General features: G+C 45.0%; 1 protein-coding gene across 2 annotated transcripts in view; it reads left to right on the forward strand.

The window, feature by feature from the left end:
- The window catches only part of RBM28 (RNA binding motif protein 28), a 35646-nt gene extending 29889 nt beyond the window's left edge, over positions 1-5757 (forward strand). For both annotated transcript variants that reach the window (XM_011995918.1, XM_011995919.1), the window contains 3 exons: positions 1391-1647; positions 2850-2949; positions 5201-5757. In XM_011995918.1, the coding sequence (XP_011851308.1) occupies positions 1391-1647; positions 2850-2949; positions 5201-5335 (492 nt within the window). In that variant the 3' untranslated portion in view covers positions 5336-5757. The remainder of the gene's footprint in view (positions 1-1390; positions 1648-2849; positions 2950-5200) is intronic.
- The last annotated feature ends 11191 nt before the right edge of the window (positions 5758-16948 follow it).

Below are 16948 nucleotides of genomic sequence, written 5' to 3' on the forward strand. Positions count from 1 at the left end.
ACATCCAAATTACTTTATTTGTTGCCTGGATTTATATTCATACTGTTCTTTTGTGTAAAAATGCCTCTACTCACTTTGCATATGCAGATCAAATGATCCCTTTCAAGTAGCATTCCTCCACCTCTCTCAAAAGATAAAGGCCCTCTTTACTTGATTTTCATGAACTTCCTTAAGCTGTGTAGTTTTTTTTTACTTTGGTTTATTTGTGTATACATCTCTTGTCTCCACCTGGCTGTGAGTCCTGAAGGGTAGACCCTTTTTTTTTGTATCCTAGAAGCAGACTGGCATACAATAGGCATATAATAACTGTTCATTGTATCTGGATTTCTAAGGTGAAAGGGAAGAACAACACACACTTGTCATTACATTAATTTCACTTGAATCTTCTGTTTCTTCCACTTCAGTGCAAATACTTCTGTAACATCCTTGATGCCTTCCTTTCCACAGCGTCTTTTCCTTGTCGTCTTCGCTTCATTTATTCCATTCCTAATGTTCTTCCTTTCTTGAAAACGATCCGAGTTTCTGACCTATGTCATTTTTCTTCTCTCTGAAGAGGTTTATTTCGTATTTCTTGCAGACAGGGTTACTGGCAACAAATTCCCTCCATTTTCTTTTGTCTGAGTAGGTCTTGTCCTTAACTTTTGAAGGATAAGTTTATCAGATACAGGATTGTAGGTTGGTGATTTTTTTTTTTCTTTAAAAACTTTAAATATTAAATATCTCACTTCACTCCCTTCTTGCTTACATGATTTCTGAAGAGAAGTCTTGGAAATCTCTCTGAACCTACTCGGGTTTTGGAGGGTGCCTATTAAAAACAAAAGAGAGAGAAATTTGATGTAATCTCATCCTTGTTCCTCTATAGGTAAAATTTTTCCCCTGTCTGGCTTCTTTCAAGATTTTATCTTTGATTTTCTGCAGTTTGTCTATGATATGACTAGTTGTAAATTGTTTAGTTTTTATCTTATTTGGTCTCAGAGCTCTGAGTTCCTTGATCTGTGGTTTAGTGACTGTCATTAGTTTTGAAAAATTCTCAGCGCTTATTACTTCATTATCTTTTCTGTTGCTTGCTTGCTTCTTGTATTCTCTTTCTACATAGGTTACACCTTTGATAATTGTCCCACCTACTGGCTTTTGAATCGTGGGCATGCACTCTCCCTTATTTCTATGTTATGGGAAGGGGAATGGTTATATTGTGCCCCCCACCCAGTAACCATCTGTTACTATGGCAGGGCTTGTGAACTACATGTATTCACTTTCCTCTAGTCTCCAACTGTGTGGGGGAAGAATTCCTCTTCTTTCATCTAGCTCACATAAAGCTCATCTTCTGTTGAGTATTTGCAGCAAACAAAGCTCATCCAGAAACCAGATGGCATTTTCTTGTTTTATGCAGCAAAAAGTGAGATCCAAGCCTGCAACTGGTGAGCCTCAGAAGGGGAAACCAGAGCCTGCAAAAGACCAGCAACAGAAGGCAGCTCAACACCACACAGAGGAACAAAGCAAGGCGCCCCCAGAGCAGAAGGGGAAGGCGAGCTCTACCTCATGGACCGGGTTCCAGACCAAGGCTGAAGTGGAGCAGGTGGAGCTGCCTGATGGAAAGAAGAGAAGAAAGGTCCTGGCGCTCCCCTCACACCGAGGCCCCAAAATCAGGTGAGATGCAGGAAAGTGGCAGCATAGAACAGTGGGTGGGTTCTAAGCGGGTTTGTTTTTGCTGAGTTCTTTTCTCTTTGTGGCATTTGTTTGGTTGAAAAGGATGCTTGGTGCTATGTATTCCCACACACGGGGTTAACACGTGAGTCTTCAACACCGTCAGAGATGTCACTCTTAGATCAATGGCAGAGAGGCCTCCTAGGGCAGGCTTTTGTGCCCCTTTTCTCCTCTTTTAAAGAGCTTCCTGTTGTCCAGATGGCCATCTCTGCCAGCTGAGGCCACATACTTGAGGTTCAGTGGTAGTTTCTGTTTGGGGCAGCAGATTAGTGCTCTACAAAAATAAATCTTGACAAAATATTTGTTAAATAAACGAAGGTTTTTGAGATATCCATGGGGTTTTATATATTTATTTATTTAATTTTATTTTTAGAGACAGTGTATTATTCATTTCTTCCACTGCTATAAAGAAGTACCTGAGACTGGGTAATTTATAAGGAAAAGAGGCTTAATTGACTCATGGTTCCACAGGCTGTACAGGAAGCATGACAGCAGCTGCTCATCTTCTAGGGAGGCCTCAGGAAACTTAACCATAGTGGAAGGTGAAGTGGGAGCCTGCACTTCACATGGCCAGGAGCAGGGGGAAGGAGCGGTAAGATCTTGCGGTAACTCATTCACCGTCATAAGAACAGCACTGAGGGGATGGTGCTAAACCATTCATGAAGGAGTCATCCCCATGATCCAGTCACCTCCCACCAGGCCCAGCCTCCAACATTGGGGATTACAATTCAACATGAGATTTGGGCAAGGACACAGATCCAAACCATGTCACAGGGTCTTACTCTGTTGCCCAGGCTAGAGTGCAGTGGCATGATCATAGCACACTGTATCCTCGAACTCCTGGACTCAATCCACCTGCCTCAGCCTTCTGAGTAGCTGGGACTTTTTAATTTTATTTTAGCAGAGACAGGGGGTTGCTATGTTGCCTAGGCTGGTCTCAAGCTCCTGACATCAAGCATTCTAAGTATACAAATACTGAGCTTTCAGAGGGTCTGTTGCAGTATCTATTTTTAGAATGACTTAACATGTCATAGGCTTGGGAAGGGCCAGTGTACAAAGAGGAATTTTATCCCTTGAGCTAAGAGAACCTAGGGGTGTCAGATTAGAAGAAGGACTCAAGGTGACACTCAGCCATTTTATTTCAGGTTGCGGGACAAAGGCAAAGTGAAGCCCATCCATCCCAAAAAGCCAAAGCCCCAGATAAGCCAGTGGAAGCAGGAGAAACAGCAATTATCTTCCGAGCAGGTGAGTTCTGCAGGACATTCAGCTTTGGTATGGCATGGTTCTGCCAGATCGTAGCCATGTTTGTACCTTGATTAGCTGAGCAAAAAACAAAAAAAGAAAGACTTCTGTGTAGGACAGTAGCTTTTTAGAGAATGTTGAGGTATACAGTCATAAAAGTGGAGAGAAAAAAGTAAAATGAACCTCCATGTATCTGTTCCTCTGTTTCAGCAGTCTCCTTGTTTACATATTCCCCATAACATGCTTTCCCCACTAGAATATATTAAAGCAAAGCCCATTTCACATGTAAATGTGTCTCATATGAAAATGAAACATTGCTCAGAAAAACCTCAGATTGCATCTCTAACTGATGAGGCCTTAAACACACACACCTTATGCCATTATAATATCTAATGAAACTAATAAGCACTTTATCATCTACTACACAAATGATACATTAAAGCCATATTAAAATTTCCCCATTTGCCTGAAAAATATGTTTTTATACTTGGTTAGTATGAGTCGGGATCCGAAGTCCACACATTATACTTGGATTTTTAATTTCTTAAATCATTTTTTTATTCTCTAATATCCATTTTCCCTTACCACCCTTTTTTCCATGCTATTCATTTATTGGAGAAACCAGGTCATTTGTGTTACATTTTTAATTTAGCCATTTGCTTCCTTGTGGTGTCATTTAACTTGTTTCTGTGACACCCCATCTTGCCTGTCACCTGGTAGTTAGTTCGGTCTGGTAGCTTGATCAAGTTCAGTTTTCTTTTTTTTTTATTTTTTTTGAGATAGAGTTTTGCTCTTGTTGCCTAGGCTGGAGTGCAATGGCACAATCTTGGCTCATTGCAACCTCCGCCTCCCGGAGTAGCCTCCCGAGTACCTGAAATTACAGGCGCGCACCACCACGCCCAGCTAATTTTGTATTTTTAGTAGAGACGGGGTTTCACCATGTTGACCAGGCTGGCCTCGAACTCTTGACCTCAGGTGATTCGCCTGCCTTGGCCTCCCAAAGTGCTGGGATTACAGACGTGAGCCACCATGCCTAGCCTCAAGTTCAGTTTTCTTGACTAGAGTATTTCACAGGTGGTGTGTGTGTTTCTTTACATCACCTGAGGCACATACCACCTGGTTGCCCATTTTTAGTGATTCTGAGATTGATCAGTAGATTTGAGGATTGTCTGCCGTGTCCCTCCATTGATGAAGTCCCCAGTTAGCCTTTCATGTAATAGCCTTAGCAATTATTGATGAGTGTTACCAGATCCATTATTTCATTATGGGTTACAGAATGCTGATTATTTAAACTTCTATCCTTTTGCATTTTTAAATAGAACTCTAGAAAGAAAAATCTTCCTTTGTCAATTATTTGGTTACCACAAAATATCATTTGTATAGGAAAGACAGGATAAATGCTTGATTTTTTTTTTTTTTTTCTTTCTCTCTGTATTAGTTTTCAGAGTAATGAGCTGTTGCCATACCGGCTCATTTTTTAGTATTATGAAATCCTGACTTTTCATATACTTGATGTGTTTCAAATACTGTCATTATTCTTACTCTGTCTAAGGCTGGCAGAAGCCCCTGCAGGTTGGCTTCTGAGTCTTTCTGATGTGGCCTGTTTGTCTGGTAATATCCTTGCTTTCTAGTGCAAGATGTCCAGGCTGAGCTCAGGTACCTCTTCCCCAGTCCTGACATTAGCCATTTTTCCCAAGGGGCCTAGTTCCTTTTAGTAGAAAACGGTGGTCCTACATTCTTGAATACTTGAAGTCAAGCTTTCTTCTCCCCTTTCCTAGTCTCTTTCCTTTGAGGGTAAAAGCAGCATTAGCTTCCCATCCTACTCAAGAAATCTGTGTCTGGGAAGTTTCTGACCTATACCATACTATTTTATAGATCTCTGAAATCCCATGAGCAGTGTTCTTGGGGAGGGAATGGGCAAGCAAGAATGGCCAGATTCTGTGCTGGCTTATCTGCTTTGAGGCTAAAGTGAGGCTTTGGAAGCTAGAGTGAGAGAGGCCCTTGAGCCCCCAACACAGTGTGTTAGACAGGGAAGTTAGTCAGGCCCTGCTCCCTGTGCACTGTTGGTCTAATTTCTTACCAGTGGATGATTCTGTTTGAGCCTTTCTCTCTAAGGGTCTCTCTCCAGAAACCTACCCCTTTCTGGTAGACATGATCTCTGTACACTTACTTTCTCTCTTGGGTGGCCTGAGGGTAAGGTGATATATAGTCTTTGAAATCGATTATATTATGTTTCTAATCCTTTCACTTGTAGGTATCTAGGAAAAAAGCTAAGGGAAATAAGACGGAAACCCGCTTCAACCAGCTGGTCGAACAATATAAGCAGAAATTATTGGGACCTTCTAAAGGAGCACCTCTTGCAAAGAGGAGCAAATGGTTTGATAATTGATGATGCCAGCGGGCTGGGTAAGAAGCTGGGTTGTGTGCTTTCTGGTGACACTCCTGGGCTCCTCCCCATCCCCTATGTCTCTCACCGAGGGAAAGAAAATCCCCGAGGGCACTGCCACTGTGCTGGGAGGCACCCTGGACTGTGTACATCTGAACTTTGGTCCATCCTTTGATGAGTGGTTCGTTAGCCACAAAGAGAAATACCTGAAAGACATCATGATGCTTCTTGCATATTATCCAGATTATTGTATGAAGTTGTGTCTTATAATTATTACCAATTTTTGTTCTTTATTTCTCAAATGGAAACAATTGAAAAAGCATTCTGGAGTGCTGAATTTTTAAGATGTGTATTTTGTTAAGCATATTCTCTAAATGAGATATTGTGTGGCTTTTTAGTAACAATGTCATTTCTAATATGTGTGACTCCTTTATTATGTATGAACATCCTTTGACAGTCCTAATTCAGCTCTGTAGTCTTACACGCTGCAGGAACTAAGTGACAGCAGAGAGAAATGCTTTCTAACCTAATCACCGCAGGCGGAGACACTTGGAAAAGAATGGGGGGAGGTGGGGCCTGGCAGAGAGCAGCACTTATGTGTTTGTCAAATGAGGGGATTTCCAGTTGAATCGGTCTGCAGTGGCCTAAAGACACTAGCCTGGTTAGTGATGACCTGCATTTCTCTCATAGAGCACCTCCTTTTTCATCGTACCCTCTAGCTCTCTAACTACTCCTTAAAGAGGACACCTGATCCTCATTAAGTCTGCCCCTTAAGATGGCTTCACACCTACTAAAAAACTCCAGGGGTTTGACATCTCACTTTGATTGAAATCTTGTCTTCCTATAACATTTGATTCCCTGGGCTCTCCAGCCCTATCACCTCTGCTTGTCTTTATCCACTCTCTTCTTCATTCACTTTTGGCTACACAGGCCTTCCTTCCATCTCTTGACTCTTGACCACCTCAGAGTCTTTGTATCCATTCCCTTTGCCTGGAGAGTTTTTCCCTTGCTTCTTTTACTTGTGACTCAGATCTCCACTAGTTGTCGCCTCCTCCTGGAGCTCTTCCCAGACTATCTAAAGTAGGGCTTTTCTTCCCATCCCCTCTATCTTGCCCCCTTACTGAATTCTGCTTCCCTGTTTCTTCTTCTTTTTTTTGAGTCAATCTTGCTCTGTCACCCAGGCTGGAATGCAGTGGCACTGTCTCAGCTCATTGCGACCTCTGCCTCCTGGGTTCAAGCGATTCTCCTGCCTCAGCCTCCCAAGTAGCTGGGATTACAGGTGCTGCCACCACGCCCAGCTAATTTTTGTATTTTTAGTAGAGATGGAGTTTCACCATGTTGGCCAGGCTGGTCTCAAACTCCTAACCTTGAGGTCTGCCCACCTCGGCCTCCCACAGTCCTGGGATTACAGGCGTGAGCCACCGCGCCTGGTAGAGACATGGTTATTTCATTGCAATATCTTGGGGAACCCATGCATGCTCTGAAGTGCTTTTGATTGGTTTAGAAATGGATGAAGGAGAGGCCATGGAAATATTTAAACCTTTTGGAGAGATCGAAAGGACAGGTGATTTATCTCCAAGTTCACCTCGAGACATGACTTGGGCTGTCAAACATTCTTACAACAGCCTGGCAACATGTCTTTCCCAGCCTGGTCTGTACAGCACGGAGGAAGTAAGGGACTTTATTAAGGGTGTCAGAATAGTTATAACCTGCCAGTCAGTTGATCCGTTTTTCCTTGGCCAGCTCTCCATCTGCTCACCACCGTTTTTTTCCTAGTACAAAAATATCTTTAACATTCAAAAATATATCTTAACTCTTAGGATAGATCAAAATTGATGTTCGTTCAGATAACATTGCCAGATTCTCTTAGATCCAAATATTTCTTATAACAACTTGAGTAACTCAGTATGTTAAAACCTCATGCACTTGCTTGGAGAGCTGTTGCACAGTTCTTTAAAGAGTTCTTTATATGAGGTTGAATCTTCCCTTTCTTAATAGTCAAATTCCATATATGGTGTCTTCCTTTGGAACACCTTACCATGGGTTATTTGGTCAGCTCCATTGACCCCTTGCCTTGGGAATTTTAGTGCAGTGAGAGTGGTACTCACTTCACCTTCACTTCAGGGCCTGATGTGTCAGGAAATGGAGTTTTTTGAATTAACATGAAAGCTGAGTTACAGGCTGCTTGGTTAAAAAACAACAGGTGGGCACAGAGTCTCGCACCTGTGATTGCAGTACTTTGGGAGGTAGGAGGACTGCTTGAGGTCAGGAGTCCGAGACCAACCTGGTGAACACAGTGAGACCCCCATCTCTATTATTTTGAAAAACAACAGCAAATTTTTTGTTAACATCCAAGACAAGGCCACCAGTCAAAACTATCAAGTTTTAGTAATACTTTCCTGCTTGATTATATAATAGCCTGGCTTAGAGATACAACCTTTAAATAAGGAATCTTAAGATAATGTACAGCTGTTCTTTGCCTCATTTGTTTATTGGTTGGTTAGTTTGTAGTTTCTAAGACTCTGCTCTGTTCAGCTGTATAATTCCTCCCTCTGGAGTTAACCTGTGGCAAGGATTATGTTTCACCTGTCACAAAAATGAGATCTGTGCCTTCCTCTATTATAAAGTTAGGGCATGTGATTCATTCTTCGAAATACTTTGAAATGTACTTTGGCATGTTTTTGTCTTGAAAAGAGGTTTTCCAACTAGAAATTCGGAGCCCAGAAGGTCAAGGCTCCAGAGATCCCCTTCTCATCATCCTTTAGTTGTCTGAGGAGACAGAGGATCACATGTGTCACAGTGAGTGCTGATTCCCCAGTATCTGCAATCTTAAGCTCTCCCGCTGACCCACACAGCCAGTTCTCTGCTTCATATTTGTGTGACCCACTGTGAAGTGACAGGCAGCTACCAATTCTGTCATGTAAGAAGCAGCTCTGCCCATGCAGCTTTGAAAGTTCCTGCACTTCTCCATAGACTGCTCCTTCATGGAAGTAACCACATCTCACACTTTGGGTGCCTAAGCTAAGTTTGTTTGCAGTTTGTCTCTGGTGATGCCCAACTCCTTTTCAACTCAGCCTTAATTGGCATTTTAAGGGCTAGGATGAGGTTTCTCTCAGGCCAAGTCGAGATTTCCAGATTTCCTTTTGTCCAAGGCTGACCAGTTTAGAAGTTATTTACATCCTTGTTTTGGTTCTTTCGTTCTTGTCCTGGTACATCTTCCTTTCCAGGATTATTTGCAGAGTCTGTGATGTCTTACTCAGTGACCAGATATGGGGTGGGCTACTGGTATAGTCTGATTGCTTTGGCATCTGATTCTGGACTGGTCATTGGCTGTACATGAGTTTTTGTGCTGATAAAGGAATATACTGGTAAGATTGGAAGGCACAGACTGGGAACCACTTCTGAGAAGAGAACTGCTGAGTCACTGAAAGACCTTTTGGACCACCCCCAAATGGAGCATCTTGATAGATGGCAAATCCAGTGTTTCTTAAACTTGTGCACGCTGCTCAGAGCCCCACTGCCTTTTATCAGATGTGAGACTTCACTGCCACAGTGTCATCCCACAGTCTCCTTCCCTGGACATTTGATAAAGGGAAAATCGTTTCTTGTCCTTGAAGGCAGAGACTATTTTTTTTTCACTTCTCCACATACCCCACAAAACCCAACATTGATTTACTCGTAGTAGGAGTTTCATACTGCTGAACTCGCTGAAGGCCATTTGTTCCAGGGCCTAGCTGGGCTTGTGAAGGACAACAGAGTCATTTCCTAAGGACCCCAGAAGACAGGATGAAGGAAAAAATAATAATAAACTGCTGTTCACAATGCCTTGAGTATACCATCTATGTACTTTCTGCTATGCCTTGTCCATTCCAATCTGGACAGTCTCTCTGCCCCTCCTTTCCACTCAAGTGCCACCCAGCACTCAAGTTCTGGCTCAAGGCCTGACATCTCCCTGGGGACCTCAGTGATCCCACGGCTTGTGACCCCTTCCTCTAAGTCCCTGGCACACTTACTGATTGGTGTCCTCTGGTTTGACAAAGCATATGCCATTGTGGCTTACTTGTCATTTCTTTAGGTCTTGTCTTCCCAGGTAGATCATGAGCCCCTTATAAGAACTAACTCCCATAATCCCAGTCCCCAGGCCTGGTACATGACTGTGCTTATTGATTGGTGATTGAGGATAATGGTGGTAAAGGAAGTACCAGACAGTCATCTCCTGAAGAGATGCTGAACAACCTGTCCTTGTTTTATGTATTTTCTCTTTCTTGCCCAGTTTTACTCCTCATAGTAACTGCTCAAAAAATGTCAGTTCCTGTCACTCTTCCACCCCTTTTCTCCCTCTTCCCTGCACTGTGGTCTGGGCCTTGGTCCACTAGCAACTCCCCTCAGATGTTGCTTAATCTGCCCCATGGCCAAAGCCAATCCCATTCCTGTCCTCCTGCTACCCAAGGGACTGCCAGTCTGTATGCACAGGAAGGGATTGTGAAGTCTGGATGTGCAAGAAACCCAGCTGTGAGAAGCAGGTTCCCTGGACTTGGCATGGTGGCTCATCCTTGTAATCCTGGCACTTTGAGAGGTCAGAGTGGGAGAATCACTTGAGCCCAGGAGTTCAGGACTAGTCTAGGCAACATAGCAAGATCCCATCTCTACAAAAAAAAAAAGAAAAAATTCAGATTCTCAAATGTCCCTTCATCTCCTTACTCTCGACTTGTCTCCCCAGTTCTCCTCCGCCTTTTCCTCTCCCCTAGATCTGACACTCAATTGCCTGCACACACTTTTCAACTAGACTCCAATGCCATCCTTCTGATGAAGTTTTCGCTTTGGATACTACTACAAAAAAAATGCTATCTTGTATTCTGGTCCATGGTGGGGAAGACCCTGTCATAGAACCTGGCACCTCAAATGGAGGGAGGGGCCAGAACATTGTTCTTACGCTATTTACAGTGAGACGACAGGATTGATGCACAGCTTCCTTTCTTTCTTTTTTTTTTTTGGAGACAGAGTTTCATTCTGTTTCCCAGGGCTGGAGTGCAGTGGCACCATCTCAGCTCACTGCAACCTCTACCCAGCAGGTTCAAGCTATTCTCCTTCCTCAGCCTCCGGAGTAGCTGGGATTACAGGTGTGCACCACCACGCCCAACCAATTTTTGTATTTTTAGTAGAGACGGGATTTCAACAGTGTTGGCCAGGCTGGTCTCGAACTCCTGACCTCAGGTGATCCACCCACCCCGGCCTCCCAAAGTGCTGGGATTACAGGTGTGAGCCCCCACACCCGGCCATGATGCACAACTTTCTAATAACATACTTTTGAAAGTGCCCTGACATACATCCCTCCTCCAGTACTACAGTGGCCATCAGTTGCCAGAGAACATGAAGTTGTCCAGCCCTCAGCTCTGCAGCAGGGTTCTGTGGAGCAAAGCAGGCCTGCTCTACTTCAGAAAGGTAATGCCACAAAGTGAAGAACACCTCTCAGAGGCAGAGCCCCTCAGCCCCATCCAGGCCAGCAGTGTCCACTTGAAATCTGAAAGTAGCCTCCCTCACCAAACCAGCAAGATGGAGAACCTCCCCGGGTTGGCAAGTGGCCCTGGGAAACACATGCCCCATCTCCGTCAGGATAGCAGTGGAGAGGTATCATGCCAGTGCCGGCTCCACCCACCCAGATGGTACTCAAGACTCCAAGCCTGTCAATGGGATGTAAACTTTCTGGCATTTTCTGTCAGAAGGGTGAGTTAGCACTGAACCATCTCATGTGTCTTTCCACTGACTAACAGCCCATATCCATTCCGTGAAATGAGTGACTGCTTTGCTGAATCATATCGTAACAAACATTTATTTGTAGTCTGATTGTGTCATATCATGGTTGAATTGCAAACAGGTTGGATACAAGAGTCAGCAAAAATCAACAAAAGCATTCTGTAAAAAGCTTTTCTAGAATTACAATAAATGGCATTGTATATTTTATTATTTATAAATTTGTGCTGTGCATCCTTTTTATCAATGAAATTTATAATAAATTTCTGTACATATATACATTTTTATCCCAGAGAACCAGTTGTTAAGCATTTACCAGCTATAAATGCTTTTTGTTTCCTGCTCATACAGGTTCTGGGAGTGGCCAGCCCACTCTTTGGGATGTCCCCACTTCCTTTTTCAGTTGTCCAAGTAGTATTCTGCCCAGCCTTCCAGACTCTTTCTTACCCTTCCCTTGAAACTATTCTGTTCCTTATGCTTAAATACTTTCCAGTCATGGGAGCTTTGCTGTAGGCCCTTGGCCTTTCATGGGTAGCTTCCGATATGTGCATCGGTGTTAATAGAGGAAGTTGACCCTGCCTGGTAAAAATAATGACCTGTGGAGACCTGGCACTTTCTCTTATGGCTTCTCAAAGTGACAGCTGTTACGGGAAGTTCAGGCATCTTGATGTGGGAAATACATTGTTTATTTTCTTTTAATTTTTTCCCCTAACCACTATACCAACAGGGATGGAAAGATACTTTTAGTTGGAAGGAATTTTGAGCCCTCAAACCACACCTGGAGCAGCTGCCTGTGGGTGGGGCTCTGCACAATCTTATCCTGGCAAGGGAGGACCAGCCAAGGACCAGTTTTGCAGAACTGTCATCATGAGGCCCTGGTTGTGTGCTGGGCTGGGGCGTTGCCTCTTTCCATGAGGCCAGGCCAAGGAGGACCGCCTGGCTTAGGCTTTTGCATCTTCAGCACCCTTTCACGTCTCTTAGATGACCTTCCCAGCAAGCCTGGTGAAGGTCATTGAGAAGCAGGTGTCACCACCTAGTCTTACAGCTGATGAAAGCAGGATGTGGGGAAGTCCAGACCCTCTCCTGAAATCCCTTGGCCACCTGAGCTAGTACCAGAGCAAGGTCCCACTTGGCCCTGAGTGCTGTCTCTAGGGCCTATTTCAGGAACTGTCTTATATATAAGAACAGAACACTTTTTGCCAGCTATACCAAATGTTTTTGGGATTAAAAAAATAGTTTCTCTTTTCCAAATTAGGTGATAAGAAAAGGAAGGGCATTTTCATTCTCACATTCTTTGGGTGTTGAAACGTTTTTAAATCTTCCAGCTGGGCTTGATGGCTCATACCTGTAACCCCAGCACTATGGGAGGCTGAGATGGGAGGATCCCTTGAGGCCAGGAGTTCAGGACCAGCCTGGGCAACATAGTGAAACTGCCAAAAATTTAAAAATTAGCCTTGTATGGTGGTGTACACTGTAGTCCTAGCTGCTCGGGAGGCTGGGGCAGGAGGATTGCTTGAGCCCATGAGTTTGAGGCTGCAGTGAGCTATGGTTGTACCACTGCACTCCAACCTGGGCAACAGAGTGATACCCTGTCTAAAAGAATAATAATAATAAAAGGATTAAACCCTTTACTTGATCAGCTTCTTTTCCCACTACCCCAGGACAAATTAAACTAGTCATTACATATTTTTGTAGTTGTTTTTGCTCTCTCCTGGTCTACCACAAGCCAAATGTACTTATATACATACTAATAGGTGAAAAAAGAGAGTTTGAGGAGTGAATACATTTATTTTGTGATTTCCTAGGCAGTAGCTAGGACTCCCTTAGAGGTTCCTAATAGGGAAAGGGTGGGCTGGCTCTGCTCAGTTTTATAACTGCTTTTCCCCGAATTCTGAAGACATCCTCATTCCCCTGGAGGTCAGATAATGGCTATTTATTTTCCATAACCATGAAAATCTCTGGGGAGAGTCATGGCAATTTGACGAGAGCTATTAAAGGGACATTAGGATTGAAGTGGCTGCTCAGGCAGTCACATACCCTCGATCCTCATCTGCAGGGACAGCTGCCAGCACGAATGAGCCCAGCTCTCCTGCCCGCAGCCAGCCGCGTGTGGGTGCAACTGGCGACCAGCCACTGGAGTGAGTCCCAGGGAAGGGGACAGGTTCTTAGAATCACCATTTGTCTCTGCTCTCTCCCTCTCTGCAATAGGATGGGCACTCTAAACTCACATAATGGTTAATAACAACAGCTAACAATTACCAAGCACATGTCAGGCATGTGCTGAGGATGATCTTATCAGGTAAAATGCCTGTCTCAGGCCCAGAGGCCCAGAAGAAGAGACAGAAGGGAAATCTGTGGGAGGCGAGCAGTCCCTCACCCCTCTGCTTGCAGACCTTCAGTGACAGGACACTCACTGTTTGCCCCAAACCTCTTGCATTTTCAGAGCTTGGAACACAGATTCAGGGACTTGCACTTCGATAGAGTGCCAAGGACCCCTCTCAGGACCCCTCATCAGAGCCATGGAAAGTCTGTTTTTGGGCCCATCCTCCCTGTGAGGGTGTCTTTCCTTTTCTTGGCCACCCTCAAGGAATCCCTAGTATCGAGCAGGCACTTAATAGCCAGTGCAGTGGTCTGTGATGTCTGGGCCAGGGCAAGGCCTGCCAAGTGGGCTCCCAGGTACCTGCCACAGAACCTCTGGGTTTTGAGGCCCTCAGTGACCCTTAGGCAATAGCTGGGTCTTACTTAATGAGGGATCATGTCCTTTCCTGGGTAGTCAGGGGTAGAGGAGTGTGCACTGATCTGAGCTACTCTAGGAAGGTGAGGGACAAAAGCAGAAACCGAGAGAAAGACTGAGTCTCCTCCCAAGAGACTCCAAGTCCTGAGGGCAAGAAGCAGAGAGCCTTGTGCCAGGCCAGGTGCTGCCCCTGTCAGTGCTGACGGACAGGCAGGAGAGGCTGCCGATGCTGCAGCCCCGTGAAGCTGAAACTCACCCTTTGCCCACTTTCACAGCCATCTCCCCAGGAGGCTGCAGTGACACAGGTAAAAGCCACAGGACAGAGGATGACCCTGGACAAATCACTCAGACCCTCCAGTCCTCTTTGCTCATTCATAAAATAGAGGCAAAAAGCCCCCTAGTACTAAATGAAATAGCCATTGTAAAAGAGCACGGGAGATAGGGTCTGTGATGCCTTTTGTCCCCTGTGTCCTGAGTGAATTCACAGGAAAGGGGAGAAAGACTGGTTGCCCACTTCCAGGGCGATTGGCTAATTTCCACATCTCTCCTGCTAGGGGTGGGAACACATACCAGAATCCTGGGAAGGCTGCGTGTCCTCAGGTGGCGCCGGCCCCACCTCCAGCCTCTGCAGGGATACCAGGATATGAGCCAGGCTCTGCTCCCGGGGTGACCCACCCTCCTTGGTGCTCCTTCTTCCGTCACAACTGCAGGCAGAAAGAGAATGTGTCTTGTCTCTCTTCAGGAGCTGGCTGTGTCATTTAAGCAGGCCCTAGGGGTGGAGCACTGTGAGGAGATGGCACCCGGGCCCCTGTTCCTCCTTTTCCAGAGCAAACACTGCTAAGGGATCATGACAGCCCCTGCATCTGGCCCAGACCAGGCCTCGGGAGGCTTTTGACATCAATCCATGCAACCGCACCCAACAATTGGATTCAGCGTGGGAGGTGAGACCCACTTGCCAATTTTGTTCTAAGGGAACAGCCTTCTTCACTAAAGCATGGCGCGGTATTGATAACAGTTGCTTCCAGGCATCATAAAAAGCGTTTAGTGGGCATTAATATCTTTGATCCTCAAGGTCAGGGGTTGGATGATGTTAGCATGCTTATTGAAGGATCAGAAAATCAGGCTCGAGATAGGTTACCCTTCATTCAGCCAACTGGTATTAACTGAGTATTAACTGTGCACTCCTCTGTGCCAGTGCTCCCCCAGGAGCTGCAGATGGTCCTGAGCAGAGTGAGCTTCTGCCACTTGGGAGCTCACATTCCAGCTATCAGTGCTGACTTGTCTCAAATATTTGATCCATGCTGGGTTCTAAACCTCCCCTGCTCAGAGCCCTCAGAGTCCAGGCCAGGTAGAACCCAGAACAGAGCCTCTGGCAGGAAGGAGCTTGCATGGTCCTCAGGCTTCATGTCCAGAGATCATTCCTCCACTTTGAGCTTCTTTGTGAAAACCAATCACAGAGGGGGGGTGAAATGTGCTGAAGCCTCTGCCAGGGTTGTAGCAAGGAAACCTGGGCTTCTAGGGCAAGTCGAGAAAGGGCCTATATTAGTCAGCTAGCGCTACTGTGAGTACCACAGGCTGGGTGGCTTAAACAACAGAAATTTATTCCCTTACGGTTCTGGAGGCTAGAAGTCCAAATCAAAGTGTTGGCAAGGTTGGTTCCTTCTGAAGAAATTCTTGGTGTTGCCTGGCATATAGATGCATCACTCCAGTCTCTGCCTCGTTGTCACATGGCCATCTTCTCCCTGTGTCTATAGGTCTATGTCCAAATTTCCCTCTTCTTATAAATACACCAGTCATATTGGCTTAGGCCCAGCCCCATGACTTCATCTTAATTTGATTACATCTCTGCTATGGTTTGAATGTGTCCCTTCCAAAATTCAAGTTATTGCCAATGTGATAGTATTGAGATAGGGGCCTTAAAGAAGTGATTAGGCCATGAGGGTGCCTCCCTCTGAAGGGAGCCTCATTAGATTTTATCAGTGTACCATAATTTACGTAACCAGTTCTTTATGTGATGGAAATCCCATTCAAAGGTTTCCAACCTTTGCTATTACAAACTGCTGTGAAGAGAAACATATGTCATTATACTAATCAGGTGCTGTTGTTGTTTTTATGATGCATTATCCTGGAAATACTGCCCCTCCCAGGGCTAGCTACTTTGGGGAGATAGTAAACAACTTGACTGAGCGTGCCTTTCGTATGCAAACTAGTCAATCCAGAGCCCATACCCCCAATCACCTCCTTTATCAAACTCTGACACACCAAGCCAATATTCCCCTCGCCCTAAATCACTCCAGGGCCAGGCACAGGACAACTAGGGACCATCCCTATAGCCAGGGCCTGCCAAAGTTATACAGACTAGCCAATGCTAAGCCTGCTTCCCTGCCTTGCCTTGCCTTTCCGCTGGAAACTACATTAAAGGTGCTGGGCCATGCTTTTCCCTCACCCCCTCTGCTTCCTGGCTGACCCGAGTTCTCCTGTGTGGCCCTGCAAGGCATGACATACCCCTCCTCCTGGGAACCGTGTAACAAACTCTTCTTGCAAAGAGAGTTTTCTCTGTGTCTGTCATCTTACCATACCTGATGAAAACAAATCTGGGTAAATTTTTTTTTTTTTTTTGAGAGAGGGTCTCACTCTGTCTCCCAGGCTGGAGTGCAGTGGTGTGATCACAGCTCACTGCAGCCTTGACCTCCTGGGCTCTGGTGATCCTCCCACGTCAGCCTTCCAAATAGCTGAGACTACAGACACACACCACCATGCCCAGCTAATTTTTGGTGTATTTGTTATAGAGACAGAGTTTCGCTATGTTGCCCAGGCTGGTCTCGAACTCCTGAGCTCAAGTGATCCACCCACCTTGGCCTCCCAAAGTGCTGGGATTGCAAGTGTGAGCCACAGTGCCCAGCCATGGGTTCATTTTAAAGCAGGCATTTTGTTCATGCGCAGCCCTTGCTCTCAGTTAAGGGGAAAATGAGTGATCCTTTGCTTGGCTCTGAAGGAACTGTGCTTTATATGTAAAGAATATATTCTGTATATTTTAAGAAAAGCAATGGGAGGCATTTGAAAATAAATATGTTAATTTTTTTCTGATTATAAAAATAATACATGCTCAGTAAAGAGAATCTGAAAAACAC

This window comes from Mandrillus leucophaeus, unplaced genomic scaffold (assembly GCF_000951045.1).
Source record: "Mandrillus leucophaeus isolate KB7577 unplaced genomic scaffold, Mleu.le_1.0 Scaffold5, whole genome shotgun sequence".
Taxonomy (NCBI): Eukaryota; Metazoa; Chordata; class Mammalia; order Primates; family Cercopithecidae; genus Mandrillus; species Mandrillus leucophaeus.